The 22,039-nt window shown below is 40.2% G+C and overlaps 1 protein-coding gene across 2 annotated transcripts in view; it reads left to right on the top strand.

The window, feature by feature from the left end:
• Positions 1-222: 222 nt before the first annotated feature.
• Positions 223-22,039, top strand: part of LOC122418856 (uncharacterized) — a 34,311-nt gene continuing 12,494 nt past the window's right edge. The window contains exons 1-3 of one of the 2 annotated variants that reach the window (XM_043432937.1): positions 223-335; positions 11,358-11,906; positions 12,895-12,961. In XM_043432937.1, the coding sequence (XP_043288872.1) occupies positions 11,873-11,906; positions 12,895-12,961 (101 nt within the window). In that variant the 5' untranslated portion in view covers positions 223-335; positions 11,358-11,872. Of the gene's footprint in view, positions 336-11,357; positions 11,907-12,894; positions 12,962-17,432; positions 17,882-22,039 lie in introns of those variants that run through there. The other variant, XM_043432938.1, reaches the window with a different exon arrangement.

The following is a 22,039-nucleotide window of genomic DNA, read 5'->3' as shown; positions in this document are numbered from 1 at the left end:
CGAGTGATTAAGAGACTCGCAGGAAAATGGGCAATTCCAACCAGGACAGTCGATGGTAAGACGGCGAATGAACTTATCCGCGGAATGAAGCTTCCCTCGACGTTGCCACGTGGCGCTGGAGGAGGGAAACACGCACAGCGCCCAATACGCGCGGAATTGAGTTAGACCTCCATGTATATATGCCTCGTTCGATGAATCTCTTGGTCGGATAGCTCCGGTAGTAGTCGACCGAGTGGTACACCCGTCGACGGTCGAGACCGCTGTCGCTTGACAAAAATGCGCGTGAAAGGATGCCGTACGAACGCGGGAGACTGTTACCCCAGAAAAATAACACGGTATTGATATTTAACAGATAAGACGAAAGACAACAGAACAATATTCAATTTAATTCTCATTTTAGTACGATCCTACCACGCTACTTTATTCGCATTCATTATTTTTGTTCTATTTTTCGTTTCATCGTTATAAAAACGACAAACGAATATCTGTCAATGGAAACGTCTTTTCATTGTTTCGTGTTGAAGTACGAAAAATCATTGCGCTATTGCTCTTTTTTCCCTTGAAATATTAGCCAAGTGTGATAATGTGTGTATCGAGAACTTAATCAGGCTCAAATGGACAGCGGAATAATAAGAAAACGCGTGTTGTGTACACTCTCGGTGATAGTATCGAGGGATCACGAGTAGAGCTCGACGGGAACGTCACGAAACCGAGTTCATCTGTGCATCTGTTTTGTTTACATTTATTCCTACGTAGGCCGCCAGGGAAGGGTTTTCATGCGTAATGAAAACAGAATTTTTTGGGCAAAGGTTTGCATGCGTTTTGTACAAATATCGAATAGCAACTTTTATATTCATCAAGCGAGTGACATTTTTGTAGATTTTTCTGTTTTCTCGACCGAGATATGTGTGAGAGAAGATATGCGAAAATATGTCTCAACAAACTAGTGGACGCCGCTGCATGCTCTTCGGATGCATCATTTATTCATCTTTTTGAATGACACTGAAGTTTGCAACGTTGGAGTCCGACGAAATGGCCTACAAAAACCCTCCAATAATTCCAGCAATTCTCCAATTTCGTTCTCTGTCGAATTTGCAATTGGTAGTTTAGAATTAGAAATGTTTGTTTTCGTTCACTTCGCTGGTCTCCGACGTTGCAAACTTTAGTGTCGTCATTTTGAAATTTTTCTGATGAGAGAGCGAGTGGAAATGATCTTTGCAGGAGTACTAAACGTGGGACGGTCTTAAATTTCTTACTGTCCGGAGGGCTAATTTTCATGGACGAATATTTTTTGATTTGAGATAAATGTCTTTCGTTCTCATCGGAATTTATACTTTGCGCTGTTAATATTCTACACTCTCGACCTTCGTCGCTCGTTTCTATCGCTGTGACGGTAATTTTAGTCTCCTAATTCCTCCCTCGTACCATTTATTAGTCAAGTACATTTTCCCGTCGCTTTTAATTTCGCTCGTAGATAATTGGAAAGTGAAGCTTTTATCGAGGCAATGCGAGTTCGTGCCTCTGCGACTGAAGACTTAGAAAAGTGTATTTCATTCAAAATACTGGCGTTGAATGGCGAGGGCTGCGGTTGGAATGCATGAGCGGACAGAAAATGGTTTTATGATTTTCTTACGGATTGAAGGTGTCCGGAAACTCGATGCCTGTTGTGTCAGATTTTGTTGATGCTCGTTGAACCTGATAATGAAAAGAGTCACGGCCGTTGAAATCTCATAAAAGTGATGAATTTTTTCGTCGAGTAATGAGGTCGGTAAATATAGTCGACTGCATTAAAAAATTCTAATAACTCATGCCGCACTTTACACGCAGTAAAAGTTGACACTCGTGTTCCCTCGACAGCAGTTTTTCTGCATTCCACACCTTCGTACTTCATCGCCATAAGTACCCTGAGAATATGTTTAATGGAAAAACGTCGAGCGCTCGCTCGTGTTTGTGTTCATCTCGATGGTTTTTATAACTCCCATAAAGACGACGCTGCTTGCTCGAGAGTTTTTCAGGGCCGAAATTCCGGCGACGTTTTTAGTAGTTGCTCGCTCAACGGCTTACAAAATACTCGGACGATGATCATTGTGCAGATAGCTCGAATCGTGACACTCCAGAACGAAGAAACTGATCGGAAATATGCTCGCCTGCATCCCGGAGGGTCAGGGTCGATTTAATTAGCATGCAACGTTTTATATCCCATGGCGAGCGTATCGATACTCCACTATTTCTCAGAATATCGTATTTCTATACATATAGTTTCTGGTTTAATGTATTCGACGTAGTGAGATTTACCTTCTTCGAGGTAGGAATGGCATGGCGACCTTGAATCGCGTGGAACGGAAGCGCCATGCGCGTCAGGTTTCAGAGAGAAAGGAAGAGGTCGAGAGCGACGCGAGAGAGGTTGAGAGAGGGAGAAAGCAGCTTATCGAGCATTGCACAATTTATATATTTCTCTGTGTATACAGGCGAGTTCAGAATTTACATTTTTAATCAAATGATCAGCATACAAAGTCTCAACATAAAGATGAGCAAAAAAGTTCATTTTTCAATGCATTTTAGACAATTTTGTGTTCTCGACGAGGATCCATTGACCTAATGTCAGCTTTCAAAACTTTGTGAAAAATCATTAAGGTAGTTCAGGCACGAAACTATTTTGAGAAAGTCTTAAAATTTACACAGTTTAAATGGGTAGTCGACTGACACGAGTGTATCAAATTTTAAAGGGTTCGTCTTATTGATTATTTACATAAACGTGTTTAAATAATTGTTTATCTTTCTATACAACGAATGAACGCTTCTTACGAAATTTATGAAAAAGTACTCAATTACAATGAAGCGTACAATAAAGGTTTGGGAAAAAATTCGAGACGATTGTCTTACTAATGAAGATATGTTACGTTGAGATTGAACGAAATTGGTAATGAGCATTCGTACAACCTCACATTTGCTTATTTTTTCGGCATTTCCTTTCTTCTTGGCTTGGCCCATTTCTGTCACAGTCTTCTGTCTTTTTATTAAAACTTTTTTCTTGATCCATTTCCCGTTGCGTTTCCCCTTTGCGCTCTCTAATGCGATTTTTTACTGCAAAAGATAAGTTGAAAAAATTTATTTACAATTTCGTATTAATAATTCTGACATTAATTAAGAATTATTGTATCTTTAATTCGGAAGTAAAAATCTACTCAATTCAGACACCCATAAAATACGCTCCTTCGGGCAAGATCGGCCTTAAAAATCGTTTGAATTCATGAAATGCCATGTGATAGGCAGAGTTGTACAACGACACGATTCGTTCTCCAAAGTGATTGAGAATCCGAGCTCAAAAAATGTTGAAAATTCAACTAAAAAAGTTTATTCCCTAGAAATTTTTTGTCGTAATCACATTTCGTGACGCTCATTCGACAACATTCGTTACAACCGTACTGGGAACAGCGAAACCGCGGAATAACAAGATTGGGAAAAGAGAGACGAGGGAAGGGAGAAGTAGAATGTGATTGAATGGGATCGCAGTAATGACCTGCGGGCATGGCGAGTTAATGGACAAGAGCCAAGTGTTTCTGGGGCTCGATAATCCTCCCAATAAAACCACTCGATATATGAAGTGAAGAATCGATTTTGAATGAACATGTATATAATGCTTGCTGTACTAGGAAGAACTCGTTGAGGTTTTGAGTTGCATGCACGAGGGCCAGCGACCTTCTGACGTTCTCCCACTTGGCCATAGCCTTGCCTCGGAGCTGACAATACTTGTCTGCTTTCCCCCCTCAACCCACCTTCCCACCCTTCACACTTTTCCTCTTTTTTTTTTTTATTCGAGTACATCATCATGATATAATCGACCTCGTGGGTCTTTCGTTCTTCTTTCGTCCTCTCAAACCCTTTTTACTTCTTCGTATACTCGCCAAGAGCTTTTTTTATGATCACTGCACAGTCACACAGCAACGAAATATTCCATTCTCGCATGCGTCCCTTTTTCGAGGGGAAGTTTATTCCATCTTCGTCTATACACTGGCCATGCTCTATCACCGAAATTTACATTTTTATAATGACGATATTATCCCAGAGATTTTTACGACGATTCTCTCCATCTATCAGATTTCAGGGCTCACTTTCGACTCTCCACTTCTCAATATTATCACGCGACCTTCGAATTTCACAAAATGGAAATTAGGCTATTACGACGTTAAACGAGCATCAATTTGGATGGTAAATACCTCGCAGAGTTTTTCGTATACTCCAACTTTATACGAATGTTGCCGGGGAGAAATTTGGAGTTGAATTATTTATGGGAATATTGTGAAACGAATTACTGACTGATCGTCATTATTTAATGAAGGTCGTTTAGAAATTTCCTCGTCCCTGATACATCGGTTGATCGATTACGCAAGGGGGTCGAAAATATCATGGGATTGCAGGCTTTTTAAAAAGTTGCGAAAACGTTTTTGGTCTTCTCGATATTACGCTGTTCATACTTTTTTCTCGCAGATCGAAGAATATTAAATTTTAGCTTAAAAAAACACGGTTTGAGTTGTCCCACTGCGATGAAAACTACAAAGAACTACAAATTTATCATTCACGTAAACTTTACTCGAGGCCATTCCTTCGATATCGATTTTCGGAACAGTCTTTTGTAAGGGCAAATGCTACGCGGTCGAATTTATGACCTCATTTGTGACAGTCTTCAAGAAATAAGAGATTCGAATCTCGTATTGTGTGTTAATGGGATGAGAAAATAATGGAAAATGTCCATTCGAAATGAGATTCTCTAGTCAATCCGTTTATTCGTGAGATTCGCTTGAGAAAATCGAAACGTTCGAAAATTGTCATATTCGATTGTATACGTAGGCGTCTCGACGCTATCGCAGATCTTAAGAAGATCATTAAAATTTATTCTCGCAATTATGAAAATGATGTGTAACTTATTTGTTGAGATTGGTAAATTTTTAATACAATGACAGCGGTTAAAATACTTTCGTAGTTAAGTCGTCAAGCAAAATGTGACAACAGCCATTTTCTATTTATATGCGTATGCACATCTGCATTTTGAACCAGCTGGCTCATGGTGTTGTCAAACCTTTCACCGTTTATGTCGTTATTACTCGTTAGCCTCAAATAAGTGTTTTTCTTGTTCCATTTCCAAGTTATTTTCACCGGTAACAAGGCTTTCTCAAGACATCATTGATATCTAAAAACATTCTATTTTCTTATTCTCGCTTTTGACTCTTTAAGGTCGATCCCCTGCGACAGTCCCAACCAAAAGTTATGTACCGTCTGCATATTAAAAGGGTTGATAATTCGTTCGGATCGTAATCATTAAATTTGTAAAGACCCTGTATACGTACTCGTTGCCAGCAGATTTAGTACAAATATCATTTCCCTTCGTAAAATTTATTCTAAAAGTATTTTTGATCTGACATCGCGAGTAAATTTTTTGACGGAACTATCCGGGCTATGCTTCAACCCACAGAAAAGGTTGCCTATACAGACGACATTCGCTTGTTCGCTTGCAAAATATATCGTATGCAGCCTAAACCTTCGTACTTCTCGAAACTATATCTGTCAAACTAGATGGTCAATCAGCTTGATTTTTTTTCACAATATCTGTCATATCCTGCTCTAGCTCTTCCTCGTTTTTTTATAAACTTCCTAATTTTAATACTAGCGGTAGAATTAATAATGTGCGTTTGCCTATGCATGGTTCATATGTTACGTGTTAATTGAGTCAACTTCAATTACATATATCTCGGGTTCGGGATGGTGAAACTTGTTAAAATTTTATAGAGGTGTCGTTCATATGTTAAACAATACGTATGCCAAATTTAAATAATTTCCTAATTTATCTGTCTCGTGGAGGAACCGCCTTAAAGTTGAGGAGGGATCCTATTTCATTAAATCCAAATGGTCCCACAGGAAGTGTGCCTGCCATAAGGGTCTGTGTATAACCCTTCAAAAAATGTGATTTTTGTTAATTGTTTTCTCGACACCTAGACGTCAGATCCTGTAATAATTCTGGGAATAGATGCACGCTGTATATTTCTAGCATATTTCCAAATTTCAACTCTTAATGTTGGAATTTTTGATTTCCATTAGATTCGCGTGAACTTCCTTAATTTACTTCAATATTTTTATTTCATAATTCAGAAAACATTTGCTAATGCACTTGAATGAATAGTTTGTCGAGAAATTCCAGAAGAATGACCTTGATAAGTGGCCAAATGAGGGAGAACCATTGATAAATCGAGTTAACATCCGTCTACATGTTTCCTCCATACTGTGGCCTCTTTAGCTTTTGCCATTCCCCTTTCCTCTGACACCTATAAAAATAGATTTCGTTTCCCGCTATCAAAGTTCTTGGTTTCAGGGAAAAAGGTTCTTTAAACGACTTACCAGGCTCAAGGTATTGACATCGGAACAAGGGAGCGAAATAGAGTCTCGAGCTTTCTCTACACCCTTCTCGACTATCGATCTCAACACCCTCCTTTATTTATTTTTCTTCCCTCTCATTTTATGCCTAATATGCCACTTCGTAACGATACGTTTTCAGCCATATTTTTGAGCGATGTATAATCGTTTATAACTTCAAGGAACTTTGCAGTTGAACATTACGTGTCCGTCGCCCTAGTTGAACGACGAATTAGTCGCTCGACACTGAAATTTCGTTAGAGGTAGAATGAGGCGGAGCGAGGAGCGCTCACCAGGCGGCCAATAAAGTGGAGGAAAACTCCGTGATCACATTTATTCTCCCGAATTACTTAACGTTATGAAAACCAAAATGAAAACTGAGCAAATATTGGAAGATGAAAAATTTGGAGATTTTTCCTTCACTTTGTTAATTCAAAGAGAACGAAAGCAACTCATCGCCGTTTTCAACATCGATTGAGTTATGCGATGGAGCGAGAATTGTGAGATGAGAAACTTAGCACTGCTGTTATCGTATCATATTGCTAGTGTAAATAGCCTCGTTGAAAGCAGCAGAAATTCTCAGTCATTATCGATTAAGGCATGAAAAAAAAAATCGGTTAATAGTCCAATAATTGGTCAGTATTTTTCGTACCGTGCGCTTCGAGTCCGGTCAATATTACCAGAACTAATGGCAGGGATCGTTCCCTTATACTGGAGACTTTGCAGCCCCCACAGCACTGAAAGGAAAAACCTGGAAAAGCTATTTATACTTTATTGGATTCTGGACTATAGGAAAAGTTCGGTTTCGAATTTCTGATAAGGATTTTATTTCTCGACTGAATTTTTCTTATTGTTTTGACATCTTAGAGCTTTTGTACAATCGACTAACCAACCGTTTCTGTTTTTATATTGCCTTGCTTCGGAGTGCTATAAACCGCCAACCCCTCCGATCCGTTTTTCATGAAAATGGGACGAAGAAGCTTTGCCCCGATCTGCTAATTCGGTTACAAATGTTTATGTGTGAAAATGTTATGTCTCAAGTGAGAATAATATTGTTGAAAACCACGGATACAATCGAACTGTCACTATCCAATATTCGTACGATGTGAAAAGGATTCGCGTCAATTTTTCAAATCGAAGGAATTCGCATTTTTAAATCCGCATTCTTAACAACCGCTTCAACACGTTTCGTTAATTTATGAAAGCAAATCGACCAATGTGAGAAACCTCATAAATTTTATCACTTAGAAATGACTGTGCGTATTTTTTTCATATTTCGTCCCAAGCAGTTGAAGCGAATCTGTGTGATGCTCGGTTGCAATAACGTGAAAAGGAAACCTCCAATTTTCTGACGCGAGTATTACGAGGATCGAGCGAATAATTGTTCTCGTGTTGCGAACATTCAAAGTTCAAACCGCGTTTTCCACTTTGAAAGCTCGTTGCGTGTTTGCGAGAGCGGTGCACAGATTTCTGGAAAGCAAAATTGAAAAAGTTTTCACGAGTACGATATCTCGATATCGATCGTACAATATTTTTCTACAAAATGAGTTACTCGATTGCTGCTAACCCAAAGCTTTGACGTTTCGCCACGGATCCCAGTAACTTTATAACGAACACTGTCCCATGAAAATTGAAAAATTCTCTAGAGAAAATTAACCTCAATTTGAATGAGTTTGGAAAGGCAGCTACGAAAAATTTTCAGAATAATTGCGTTATCGACCTCTGCAATATGTTCACTAAAATTTTTCAAATGATCAACTTTATAGCGCCGTTTGTTCAAACGACAATGCAAACAAATTTGATGATCATGTGAGAATATCTGCGCTGGTGCAAGACTGCGCAAAGGGGAAGTTTGATTCTCCTGGCTCTTGCCAACTGTGTATTTTCCAAGTCCCAGGCCCGTAGCCATGCCGCAGCAGCTGACAGTGCTAATACAGCATCCTCTCTATATCTACCGCTCTCTCGCTCTCTCTCTTTCTCTCTCGGTCCCTCGCGCCCTCTCGTACTCCATTTCGCACTCCCTTCTGGCTGTATCGATTTAGGAAAGCATAACACGCCCGACCTACACGCTTTTCCGCGTGTATAACCTTGGGCGACTGATTGCAACGCGGAGATGAGGGCTCTGGACCAACCCCTACCTCCGATTCTGCCGCCCCGGCTTTGACGTACGACTCACAGGATGCGCGTATTATATATCCACCTCGAACAATGTGAAAAGCTCGAAACAATACGCTTGAGAGACTCGTGCGGACGAACCTTCGATCCACGTAATGTTCTCAAGCACCCTCTATCTCTAGACATTAACGAAGACACACGAGGCGCTCCAGTTAAAAAGCACCCCATTTCACCCTGACACTAGTGCCTTACGATCCCAATTTCCCAGTTTATTCGCTTAAGAGGATGGAAGTTGAGGCTGTACAGTCATTTTTTTTACCCAAAAGTTATGACCTGTAGTACCTTTCAAAAGTTAGGCCAGTTTACAGTTTGGCAATGTTGCATAGACTTTAAAGAAAAGTTGGGGAAAAAAAGAGGAAAAACGGGTCATTCGAAAACACGAACGGTGACGATCCTAGCCTCGAAAAACTGCACGCGAAATAGATTATTATTAATATAATCTCAGCAAATCTCCTGATAAATCTGAAAAAATTGACATTATTCAGCAAGCCTTGCTCATGTTGGCCAGAAAATTTCATATTTTTAGCATCGTTTTTAACGGAGATATCACCGAATGTGTCTTGACTTCCATAAGATTACATGTTATTTGGTCCAAATTGTTATTGATTTTTCTCAGCAACGACGCTCCTAAACTGTCTGAATATTTAACTGATTTTTTTTTTACACTTCACTCTATAAGATGCAGTCGGTTTAAAAGCGATGACATCATTTTCGTTCTAATGCCTCAAAATCCTTAAGAAAATCGTCGGATCGCTTTCAATCTTTTTTTAAATGTCCGAACATTTTTTCGTGACGGCATTTTTCGATAACGAATTACAATTTGTCTATGGGGGATCAAATTTTTCGGGTATTTGCGTCAGAAATAAACTTTTCCTGCATTCAAATGATCTCATTTGGCTCATGGCAATAGCTTGGGAATTAGCGAAACGATGGTTCACGAGGGAGGAAAAAGTTCTGAAATTTGAGTTTTGAAGGAAGTTGGATGTTTGAGTTGGTATAGAAATTCGATTTCAGCAGGGAGCTTTCATGTGGAGGGAGAAAAGAGATTCCTCGTGTAAACTTGTACCTCAGGCATTCCCCCATCTCAATGAAGCATTAGCACACGGTATGCTCGTCTCAATGTTGTTATCGAAGACAAAACCTTGTTTCAAGCATGATCCAACGCTCACACGTGTGTGGAGAAACAACTGACACGTGGCACATAATTATTGGTGCATAGTCAGTCAGGGCTTTGTATTTTCATACGATTCGCTTGGATTCATGAAGTTCAACAGTTTTGATTACGTTGTCAGTACAATTTTATAGAATGAGACAATTTTTGAAGTAATTGGAAAGGTCGTTAAAGTACTCGGGGAAAAAAAAATATTCTGCAGCAATTTGGTCCGTGGGTTGAACACACTTTCTGTTTCTGCATCAGAAAGCTAATTGGATGGTTCAGCATTTCCTCTGATTATTTCCTGTTAAAATTGAGAAACGAGGAAACAATTATTAATTTTTTCCTCTTCCAGTAATCGTTGAAGTGCATTTTTGCAATTAGTTTTCCGACGTTTGACCAAATGGATGAAAAGTTTTCGTATAGAAGTGATTAGACCCGCGTAAGAATTTCACTTTTTTCACTGCATATTCGCTTCGCAGACGGATTCGATGTTGACGCTCGTATTTTGTTGCGAATTTCGCCCATAAAGAGAAAGGAAATTACTGAATGGAGAGAATTATTACAAGGATGACGATCAATGTTTCCGGAAAAATGCTGACTAGTAAACGAAATGATAAATGAGAGATTATCGAAAACAACAAAAACAGTTCTCCGAAAAATCGATTAGCACGAGCCATCAACTAAGCATTAGCTACGGATATAGCACAAGCAATCAACGAGTCAGCACAGTGATTTGAATTTCGTTCCAGTCTAACGAGAAATTTTTCCATTTCATTTCATTTTTGTCAACGGCGGTGCAACGCTCGATGAGCATCGACAAAACGTTCTTTCCATTGACAGTTGCGTTTAAGGTATTCCTTTTGCATGAGCGTTTGTTTTGGTGGCTCAAATTGGGGCACTCGAAATTTCGACTGATTTCTAACCTCTGAAAAGTCACGGTTGTATAGGAAAAGCTTTTGCTTCTGCCATTTTTCCAACTTCTATCGTTAACATCTCTTTTATAAGCATTCGGTAACCCTTCACTTTTATCGTCGCCATGGATTCCTTACATTTTTTCTGTCTGCGAGACAGTTTGTATCAGGAATTTAGAATTATTTAGTATATTAATTATTGAATGGAAATTTGGTGATGATGGAATCCCCATAAGCTCCCGTATAAATTTTACGATTTGTGAAGTTTTAATTCTTCAGTAAATGTTCGATAACCTGACCTGAAATTTCGCCAATCTATTCGCACGCGCCTTTACTTTACTGTAATTTAAAATCAGTTACTCGTAGAATATTCGGGTTCGTGAAAGCAGTACCTTAAGATCCTAGCAGTATATAATATTCAACGTTTTGAAGTTGCCGCCTCGAGCCAATGCATTAGCATCGGAGCTTTTTATCTTGCTCCATCTTCCCGAAATATTAACAAAACTTCCACTTAGTTTTCATTCTTCAGTATTCGCAGTAGAAATTTTTTTTTCGCCTTCAATTACCATTCGTTGATTTCACGAGAAAAACAACTTGACATTAAGCTCCGAGCTCTATTGGAATTCACACTTTGACAAGTACATACGTGAGCTCACACAGCAAAAGCCCTGACATTCTGTTTAGACGGTTTATTTTCATTTTGTTGACAGATCCAAGGCTGCGCAGATTGGGAAACTCACAATAACGAGGATATCATAGTCGCATCAAACGCCCACGATCTGAAGAAATTCAACGTCCAGGAGATCAACGTGAGAACGAGCAGGAAAAGAGAAGCAAAGAGACACTGTCCTTGGAAAAGAAAATTCAGAGATTCGATAAATGCATCGTATGGAAAGTCTGATTGTCTTTGACTCACTTTCGCTTCACTCTGTACCAGTGTGCGTGGACCGGAGACGCTGTATTCTCTCCTATGAATCAATCAATCGTCATTTAGAGGCGAGAGACGTCGATATACGAAAGATTCAAATTCACTCGAGGCAGAATCACAGCGCTGTTGTCGTTGCCGCTACTACGGACGTTGGAAGTCATTGATCACGCTTCACAAGTGGATGCGAACGAGATTTAATCGAGCGGTCATTGGTCGACAATTGATCAAATATCTGTCATCGGAGATATTGATATTGCCATTGGACGTATGGTTACTGGAATAGGATAAAATAGCAAAATGAAGCTCGGTGACAGCATGGCCTCCATCGAAGGTTTGTCTCAACATCAATTAATTTGGACACTCGTCGTCGTTACTTTTCATTTACGTTGAAACTTTCATTTACACTGAAACTTGTGTCGCAATGGACCAAAAATTCTCGTGATTTATAAACGATCAAAGTTCCATCTGCTCATCAACCGTTAGTTATTTTCAAGCGGTATACGCGAACCGATTATTTTGCGATGATGTTTCTTTCATCTTTGGTAATTTCGTGTACGTTTACATTTTTAAGGAACAAACTACCGGAGTGATCGACTCGATACTTCCGTTAATTACGACGAGGAAAAATTCCTCATTTTCAGTCGTAACTGCACTCATCGTTTCTGCTGTAAAAATGTATTTGAGGAGATTTTTTTGCTGCCCCTGTTGAGATTCGTGGGAATGAAAATGCTCTCGATTCATAAAGAATCAAGGAACCCTGATGAGTCCCAAAACATTTTAGATCATACGAATAAAATTGTAGCAAAACGAATAAGTTGTAATGTCAAACGAGCGATACACGGTGCATGAAAAATAGGCTTTTGAGCGAGCGAGAATATAACAATGAACGGCGAGAACGCGAATAGAGGATAGCGCGGATCGGACGGGAAGGAGGATATGACCGAGATAATACGGATGTTACGGAGTCGGCGCGCTCAAATTAGCATTTAGCTTATGCTCATCCACAGACTGGTCTCTTTTGCCTCTTGTCAATTTAACAATTGACTTGAGCTTCGAGTTGGTCGGATATACGCGACGAGTAATTGTTCGTCCCCCGCCAGCATTCATGCCTGCAACTTGCTCTTCGTGCATTTCCTTCTCGTTCCCGTGACAAATTACTGGAATCCGCTTGTTCTGCTTCCCCGACGGAATAACTTGCCTCTTAATACTGCGGATTAATTAGAATTATTACAAGTAGATAAGAGTGATAATATGTCAGGTCAGGATTCCTTGGAAGTATGAAAATTTCGTGTGTTTAAAGCTCTGCTTTCTGCTTTCAGCGCATACTGTGTGGAACGACGTTTGTCCTCAGAAAACGCGACCTCCGAAGATCGGTGATATACCAAGGTGAGTCCAAGGTTAAATTATAATTTTCAAAATTATAACATCCAAATTTTGACACCGACGAGTACGTTGTTCGAGTCTGTGGCTTCAGTTATCTTTCCACGTGAGTTTCTTTCTTGACTGGGCTCTCCACGAGTTTCCTCGACTACCGCGTAAATGGAACAGCGAGGTGCATTAAGGTATTCCTTTCACGAACCCAAAAATATTCTACAAATGACTGATTTTAAATTACAGCAAAGTAAACGTGCGTGCGAATAGATTGGCGAAATTTCAGGTCAGGTTATCGAACATTTACTGAAGAATTAAAATTTCACAAATCGTAAAATTTATACGGGAGCTTATGGGGATTCCATCATCACCAAATGTCTATTCAATAATTAATATACTAAATAATTCTAAATTCCTGATACAAACTGTCTCACAGACAGAAAAAATGTAAGGAATCCATGGCGACGATAAAAGTCAAGGGTTACCGAATGCTTAAAAGAGATGTTAACGATACAAGTTGGAAAATTGCAGGAAGGGGCTACCTTAAGACGTTTACCCTAATAAGAATTTTCAAAGAATTGATTTTTTTAATTGCATTATGTGCTAATATACGCACCGCCCAGTGCGGTACCGCGTACTTGCTTTTGTTTAAACGCGTTTTTCTCAAAATAACGTTTTTCGACGGCTCGCTGATAAAATCTCCGAATCTATTCAACCGTTTCTTCCCAAAATTTCACCACATGCTCCTTATGATTGTAGCTATAGTGCATATCATACGAATTTTGAAATTTTTATTGGAATGATACGAGCTATATAACCTATTGAATCTAAAACCATTTTTTCTTTTTTCTTCGATCATCCATTCCAGAGATTTTATCAACAGCACAAACCCATCTTTTTTTTGGACTTGTCTTCTTCCCTATTTTTCTGAACGAAAACTGAGTAAAATAAATATATAAACAAATTTTTTTGTGTATTTTAAGAGCGTATTTTTTAGGCCCAACACTTTTTATATCCATATTTATAATTTATAAAAAAAATTCGTGAAAAGTAGTCTTTCTTTGGCCGTCTAATTAGGGCAGACGCCTCAAGAAAGAGTCGTTGTGAGTGCGACACTCTTTTATATTCACCGCATACAAATTGGACAAAATATAAAATCAATATAAAGCTCCAGCGTGAAACAACTGATTCCATACCGATGAGACGATGCTCCGTAGTCGTTGAAATTCTTTCAAAAAATAAAATAAATTTTCATCCTGCTGCAGTATCTCCAAAGTATTTTCGTGATTTCCAAAAAACTTTACTGCGTTGGCGTGTTGTAAAGCAGATACGAGCACCGGGTAATGATCAACTGAATACTAACCACGCGCATTCTCGTGTCGAACTGCTTTCGAGTTATCGCTGATAAGTCATCTGAGCTTGATGAAAAAATTCGGTCTTACACATCGTAAACCAGCTCCCTGTCTCGCTTACGTAACGATTATCAGAGCTCATAACCGTACGTGCGACACGCATCCATCTGCAATGGACTCAGGGATTGGATAGGATTTTCTAACACGACACAGAACAGATACCAGAATTGACTGTAAATCTCAACTAAGTACAAGTTAAAGGAGCGAGAGTTTCCAAACAATACCAACGCTCCAAAATATATATATATAAAAAAAAAACGAATATTTCGCAGGCAAATACTTTCATCGCCCTCTCAGTAACGGATCGACCCTCCGCGTATCTGAAAAACCCGAACTGAAAATGTCGTCATCTCTTTGAATACGATGTTGTTCCACACGTGTGTTGTTCAGCAGCTTTATTGCTACGTTTCCGAATGGTATATATTATCCATCTTCGTTGTACCGCACGCATAATCAGCCTTGAGAAATTATCCATGGATACAAACCTATGTATTTAGGGTTTATCGAAGCTCCAGTAGACTCTGCAGGAGCAGCGTTGCTTGAATTATTGCTCATCGAGTCATTCGGAGTGGCAAATGCGGCCTGCCAGCGTTCCCGTCTGCTCGCGTAGCTTTCGGCTCGGTGAAGCACATCAAAAGACTTCTCCTTTCAGCCTCGGTCTTCAAACTATATCCCATTCCTATTCCTATACGTTCCATCAACCTTTTACTCCCCTTTGACGTGTAATATTCTTTCTCCCTCATTTTCTATCCAGTTTTCGCTCCCTCTCGCTTTTTCACACAACATTTGTTGACCGTTCGTGCACTGTCGTGCACACCCAGTAAGTTTTTCCACTGCATGTCACTCTCCAATGTTTACAACGTAACCGTATCGAACTATAATTTATCGACACCGGAGTATTCCGAGCGGAAAAAATGCATCGAATATTTTACGACCCTGGAGCTCAGCTCCTCTTTTTATTCACTGCGCTTTCATACTTTCTTTGGATAGAAATCGTTGAAATTCGACGAGACGGACTATCTTTTCGTATTTTCCCACAAAAAAGTCTTGACTCTTAGGGAACATAAAACTGCTCTTTCGATCTAACAGTGGCTGCGATTTTGAATTTTTTTTGTACTACGATTTCGGTACCCAGGACTTTGGTGCCTCGCACAATAACGCGATACGAAAACTCTAAATTCGTCTGGTTTCCCTCCCCCGCTGTGTGCGATATTTTTCAGTGATACGAGTTTTACGAATCGGAATATAAAAATGTAAGTAGAGGACTCCGGAATACGGAGAGATCACAGGGTTTCCGCTGCAAGCTTCAATCAAGGGCTCTGGCCTCTGGTTAAGCAATGCGTTGATTTCGGTGTTCATCGCTGTGACGATTTCTTTAAGGAGCTTTCGTATTTGATCTCGCAGTCAATTATCAACAGAGCCCGCGATAGAGTTATTCCGATGCGAGATCCTTTTCGAACTTTTCGAAAGAAAAAAGGAAACGAGAAAAAGCCAACTCGCATGAAACGTGTAATTTAGCGAGACTGGAACTTGCAGGGCTTCGAAAACTCGGCAATCTTTAAAGAACGTAGCATTATGCAAACCATTGGGTTTTGACACAGGAGCGTGCATAGGATAGATCGCGTGTCAGACTCGTGAACACTCGCTGTATTCATCAGGCATTAAATATAGGCCTGCGCTGACCGTATTAGGAGCATGAACAGGTAGATACGGTCCTTAGCATGCCAGTAGGTAAGATACTTGTCAGGCCAGACACAGCAACGTACGCTCTCCCGGCGTTGAATCTTTGACGATTTTCGTGTAGGCCAATTGACTTCAAGGTCTCTCACCACTCTACCTTCCTTTCTAACACTCGCTTTTCTTCCGGACAAACTGAGCTTCACGGTCAACTGCATGCACGAACTAAGCTCTTAATAGGAGCGTTTTTTTATAGGAATGTACGACGCGATGCTAAACACACACGAACTTTCGAGCGGCTCGTAAACTTTCGTCTATTTATAAATACATAGTAAATGATAAAAATAACGATAAACATCGGAATTGGAGGAAATTCGAGGCTCGAATTTCGAGCGAATCACGAGTTGTGGAAATAATAATTGTTGGTAAAAATGAGATCGATGATGGCTAAAAAAGCAGCAGAAATCCTGGAATTCTCTTCTCCCATTTTAAACGAGATTTTATGTAATTTTTTTATCTCCATTATTCTTATGCTCGCGTCGAATTCATCGTGACAGTTCAACCTCCGCTGTTCCCTCGAAACAGTTTTTTTTTAGTGGAAATAAAATGAATGGAAAGTGATTATTTTCATCAACCTTGGTAATAGTATTCGCTGTACTCTCCACATAAAAACCCCATTTAATTTCCTTTGCTCTGGCTCACGGACGAAAGCTTTATGGAACAAGAAGAATTGAGTTATTATTGTAATCTTCTTATCAAAGTTTCAAACTGTCACGTTATTTTATAGCACTGCCTCGGACGAGGAATCCCGATACCTTTATTCCCCGACAGATCGGCGAGAGCTTTGAGAATATCAAAAAATAATCATTCATAGTTCCTTCACTCGATGGGACCATGAAAATGGAATATAAAATGTACCCGAATCGCTCTCGTAGGATTCGGCACAATGAGAAAACAGTAACGACCGTTGCTGCTTCAGGGCGTCTGTTCACTGTAATTTTTACAAGGTCTCTTGTCGTCCATGCGTCGCAAGGAAAAGCCCTTGAGGACCCAGAGAATAGTTGCAGGGCACGAGGGAACAAGAGCATCAAAAATGAGACGAGACGAGAGAGAGAGAGAGAAGGAGACTGGGAAGGAAGTGAAAGATACGAGACAACGGAAAAGACGGAGGAGAAAAGAAAGACAGTTTTTAGTGATGATTTAGTGAAAAGAAGAGAAAAAGAGGAACGGGCGCGGGATGCAGGTTCAAACTCCGGCGGTGTGTCGCGCGAGGTTTGCGCGACAACGACATCGGGTTAATGTGGTACACGAGACACCGAGAGGCGATGTTGTTATGGAAAGGCTTTAGTGAGCTCGTATCGTGGCGGGGGCACCAGTAGGAGAAGTGAGGTTACGGGTTAGAGACTCCACGGAGAACGAGGAGAAGAGTGATTGCCACTGCGGCGAGAGTCTCGCTCCGGATGTTGCGCGTGCCGAAATAATTGTCTCTATAAAACTTTCCGTTTCATTTGGTTTTTTTCTTATGTTTTTTAAAAAAAAAAATTTTCTCGTCACTTTGAACGTTTCGTTAATTACAAAACTTTATTAATTAGGCACTCGTGCTTTCTGTGAATAACTGAGTTTTAGCCATTTTCGTTATCATAGTTCGCGAGTGTTTATTATCTTTTTGCGTATTTATTGCATCTCGTTACGACTGTGCACGGTTTGTAAATTTCACGTTAATTGTGCAAGTTTCATGTTCGCTTCGGCACTTTTAATCGGCCGGATCACGTGGAGTTTTATCCAGGAATCGGCTCCATCCAGCGCGCAGCGTTTGAGCGGTGAATTTGAAAAAGGCTTTGACTCGGTAATTAATTCTGTTGAACTATCGATCCGTGAACGAAAAATGATTGTCGATATTTTTTGTCGAGATATTCAGTACTTGAGAATAGTTTTTCCGGGCGTTTCCTCGGAGCTTGTGTGTGTGTGACAGGCGGAGCAGTAAAATCATGATTGGCCGATGATTTTTAGCCGTGGTATTATTCAATAGTTCATTAGCAATGCTATCGCACTGATAACGATAATTATTATGGAAATGCGAACCTTTCAAGCTGACGTAAAAAGCATGAATTATTTCTAATATTTCTTTCCAACATTCGTTTCCCCACGCGAGAAACGTCCGAGGCGATGAATTTGAAGTTCAATCAGAGAAGAGTTTATTCAGAGTCGACGGATGAAAATGGCGTTGAATACTCGCTCAATGAAAGCCAAAGTAACATGTCAGAGCCGCACGAAAAAGAAACTTTTCATCGCAATCGAAATCGGCGCACGACCCGCGACTCCAAACCACCGCAGGCAATCGAATAACATTGCGTCCGTAAATAAATTCAACAGAGCGAGAGCGCGTGTATGAATAATATTATAAGAATAATAGGCGTAAAGTTATCGCATATGCGTCATACTGGAATGTCCGATAACGCCGCGCGCGCGAAAATACTTGCGAGAATAACGAATATCAAGACTTACGGTGACATATATGAACGAAGAAATCGATCAATCGAAAATCCATACGTCGTAAAGTCCTCGGTAGCGCTACAGCGACGAAAATCTATTGGAAGAAGACTCTCTCTCTCTCTCTCTCTCTCTCTCTCTCTCTCTCTCCGGGGAAAAGGAGAATTAAAGAGAAAAAGTGAGTCGAGAGACGGAAATGCGGTCGAGTGATAAGAATATCGTTAAAAAAAGGCAAAAAGTATGTCTCCTATATCGAGTATGATAATGTATTGAATCAATGAAAATCTAGGACAAGAAGAAGGGAGACGGAACGATTTTGTGATCGCGAGGGCATTATTATAGGTTGTATATATTCTTGTACGAAGAGGCCACTAGTTCTCTCAATAAAAGGCCAGTTCCGATCGATTCTCATGAATTCATTGGGAAAACGCCTCGTAAATGAATTTTTAACGTTGCAGCAACTAGAGCCAAACAACCAATCGCGTTCGATATCACGAACATACACTTCGCTCCTCTCCCTCATCGATGTTATCCGATTCGTCATAAAATTCATCGGAAAGCCGGCAAAATACATAAATAAATATTCGTACGCGAAGAGCTGGCTGGGGAGGAGCGTGAAAAAGCGGCCGGAACGAAAGAAATTTATTTGCTTAGACGGCGTGATTTGGATGAGACAAAATTTATTAATACTTGCACGATCTCCAGCAGTGGGCAATACATTTTCCGCCAAATACACCGTTGATCGTATAAATAAATCAATTTTTTATCCCCGTCGCGACGAAACTTTTTTCTCACCGGTGCCTCCTTCAGTCTCAAGTTTTTTCTCACCGTCACATACGTCCGAAATCTCGTGAGACTCGAAATTAGAATGGTGCAAAACAGTGGGTATTATAAGCTCATCGATTCAAGTGATACCCTGGGACTGGTGCGTGGTGCGTCCCGAGTGGTTTAACGGCGCCACGGCTCTTTGCACTCACACAGGCGAACACTCGTGACAGACGTAAATACAATTACATACACACGTGCTTACGTATTGCTTACTATAACCGTACAGCTGGAACTTGTAGTCTTCATCGTAGCTCCGAATCAAGTGGTTGGCTCACCCAAGCCCTTGGCACACCCGCTAAATACACACAAACGTTGAGCCCGTCATTCAAGACTCGAATATTAGACTCCTACGTCGCGATCGGTTCACCTACTGTTTTTCTAAGCTGTACAATTTTATTTTTCATAGTAATGCTATTTTTCATCGCCGTCTACCAGGAAAACAGCGTTCGAGTTACCTTTCAAAAGTTTTAGGTCACTTAACAGTCTGATAACGTTGCATACACTTTAAAGAAGAGTCGGGGGAAAAAAGACGAAGAACTGGTGAAAGCTCAGTCGAAAACGCGGACGGTGACGATCCTAGGATGAAAAAACTACACGGGAAACAGATTATTATCAATATAATCCCAGCAAATCTTCCAATAGATCTGAAAAAAATTGACGTTATTCAGCAAGCCTCGCTCATGTTGCGAAAAAAATGTCATATTTTTAGCGTCATCCTTTACGAAGATATCACTGAATGTGTCTTGACTTGCATGCGAGGTTGCATGTTATTGGGCCCAAATTGTTATTGATTTTTCTCAGCAACGACGCTCGAAAACTGTCTGAAAATTTAACTGATTTTTTACACTTCACTTCACAAGATGCAGTCGGTTTAAAAGCGATGACATCATTTTATTTCTAATGCCTCAACTTCCTTAATTCACACAACAAACTTTGAATGCTGCTTGGCAATTCTTTTCGTATTTAACTGCAGTAGAGATTTGCGTTTGCTCTATTTTTCGGACGTTCAATCCCGACGAACCTTGGATCAAAGACTCCGTGTAGAACGAGCATGGTTTACGGAAGTCTGCTTCAGTTTTCAAAGAATACTGCGACATCGCTGAAAGTGGAAAATTCCGTTTGGCCAAACAGCCCCCGACAAACGATCGACGAGTATTCGATCGAATGCGAGGTCTTGACTCGGGCCTTGAAGCATCGAAAATGCGACGAAATAGTGAGATTTTCTGCGGGAATACCTACGTTCGGATGAGGTCGGCGACCTCGATCTGCCTCACTTCGCGTGTATATTATTCAGCGGCTAAATAAACGTTAAGGAGCCCCCAGGCTTTTTTCACAGCGATTCGCGACTCCGGGCTTCGTGCACTCTGTCCACTACCCCGAGCCTCCCAGGGTAGAGCCAATAAATTCGCTATAACGTTTGATTATCTCGGGGAAACGGTGGCTTTCTCGTGCAACATTTCGACTGAAATTTTTCCTGAGTTTTTTCCTTTCATCAATCCGGGACGTTTACTCGTAACGTCAAATTCTTTATTATACGCGGTCGATAAATTACTGAAAATCTTTATTTCGCAAGAATTCGTCGAGATGAATATTAAGTGAGTTTACTCAGCAGCGAGTCGAGTCCATTTGTGTATCGCGTTACGTCGTGTAACTTAAGCAAATTTACTTTTGCCAAATAAATGAGAGCATCACAGTAATTACACCTGCGCGATAGTCGAGCATGGCCAACGCTTGAGCCTGCTCGTTTTCTCGATACACTCGTACGTATCCTATCCTCAATGACTTATATGTGAAAAAAAATGTGTCTGGACAAAAAACGTAACGATTATTTTCGTTTACGCAATTGAATCGAGCGTGGAATTTGCACGAGTGTACGTTAATGTAAAACGGCGCATAACAGCACATCAAGGAGCAAAACATTTTGCATGACGCGACGTTTCAGACGAGACGCACACATAAGTACACATGCACAGTACGCTTCATCCTAAATGACGCGTTAAACTGACACGACGCGCTTCGTTCAGGCGCAATGAATACGTTTTCCACGTGGAGCTACTTTCTGAGTATTCTATATCGCAAATATAATTCACTCGTTTCAGAGTAACAGTTATTCCATCTGGAAAAACATGGTTTTTCGAAGATACTGAAAATTGAGTTGGATTTGAGAGAATCCATTTTCTAAAAATAATTCTATGGGGAACGCGTAATGAAAAACTGTCGAATCATCGGAGCATCGAAACGATCTGGATGTAATAAATAATTTTGCGGTTTCGTTAAATTTTAACGATCGTAAATCGATCGCACGCTGATCATTCGTTAAGGCATGATCCCCGAATGCTATAACGGTTTTCAGACACTTGTTTTTATACTTGATGAAAAAAAAATCGGTTACGACTCCTCTTTGTTTTAATTCCATACATTTCTATTCGAGTCTGAATAAATGAATTCACATTCAACCGCAGACAGACAGGAATTGAAGTGATCTTGTATTCAAATGAATGAGCACGATTAGCCGTTGCACTTGATCATTTATGTAAAAATGTTATCTACGCTCCGCGCAATTCTTGACTCTTATCGTATCCGGCGTATCAAGGTTCCATTGTTCTATCCCGGTTGATTAAAAAATAGGCTTTTTATTAAAAGAAGCATTCGATTAAATCGGCCTACGTGATAGTTATAAATGAGA

The sequence above is a fragment of the Venturia canescens genome, chromosome 1 (assembly GCF_019457755.1).
Source record: "Venturia canescens isolate UGA chromosome 1, ASM1945775v1, whole genome shotgun sequence".
Taxonomy (NCBI): Eukaryota; Metazoa; Arthropoda; class Insecta; order Hymenoptera; family Ichneumonidae; genus Venturia; species Venturia canescens.
Note: the sequence above shows the minus strand (reverse complement) of the source record. Positions and strands in the feature narration are given on the sequence as shown.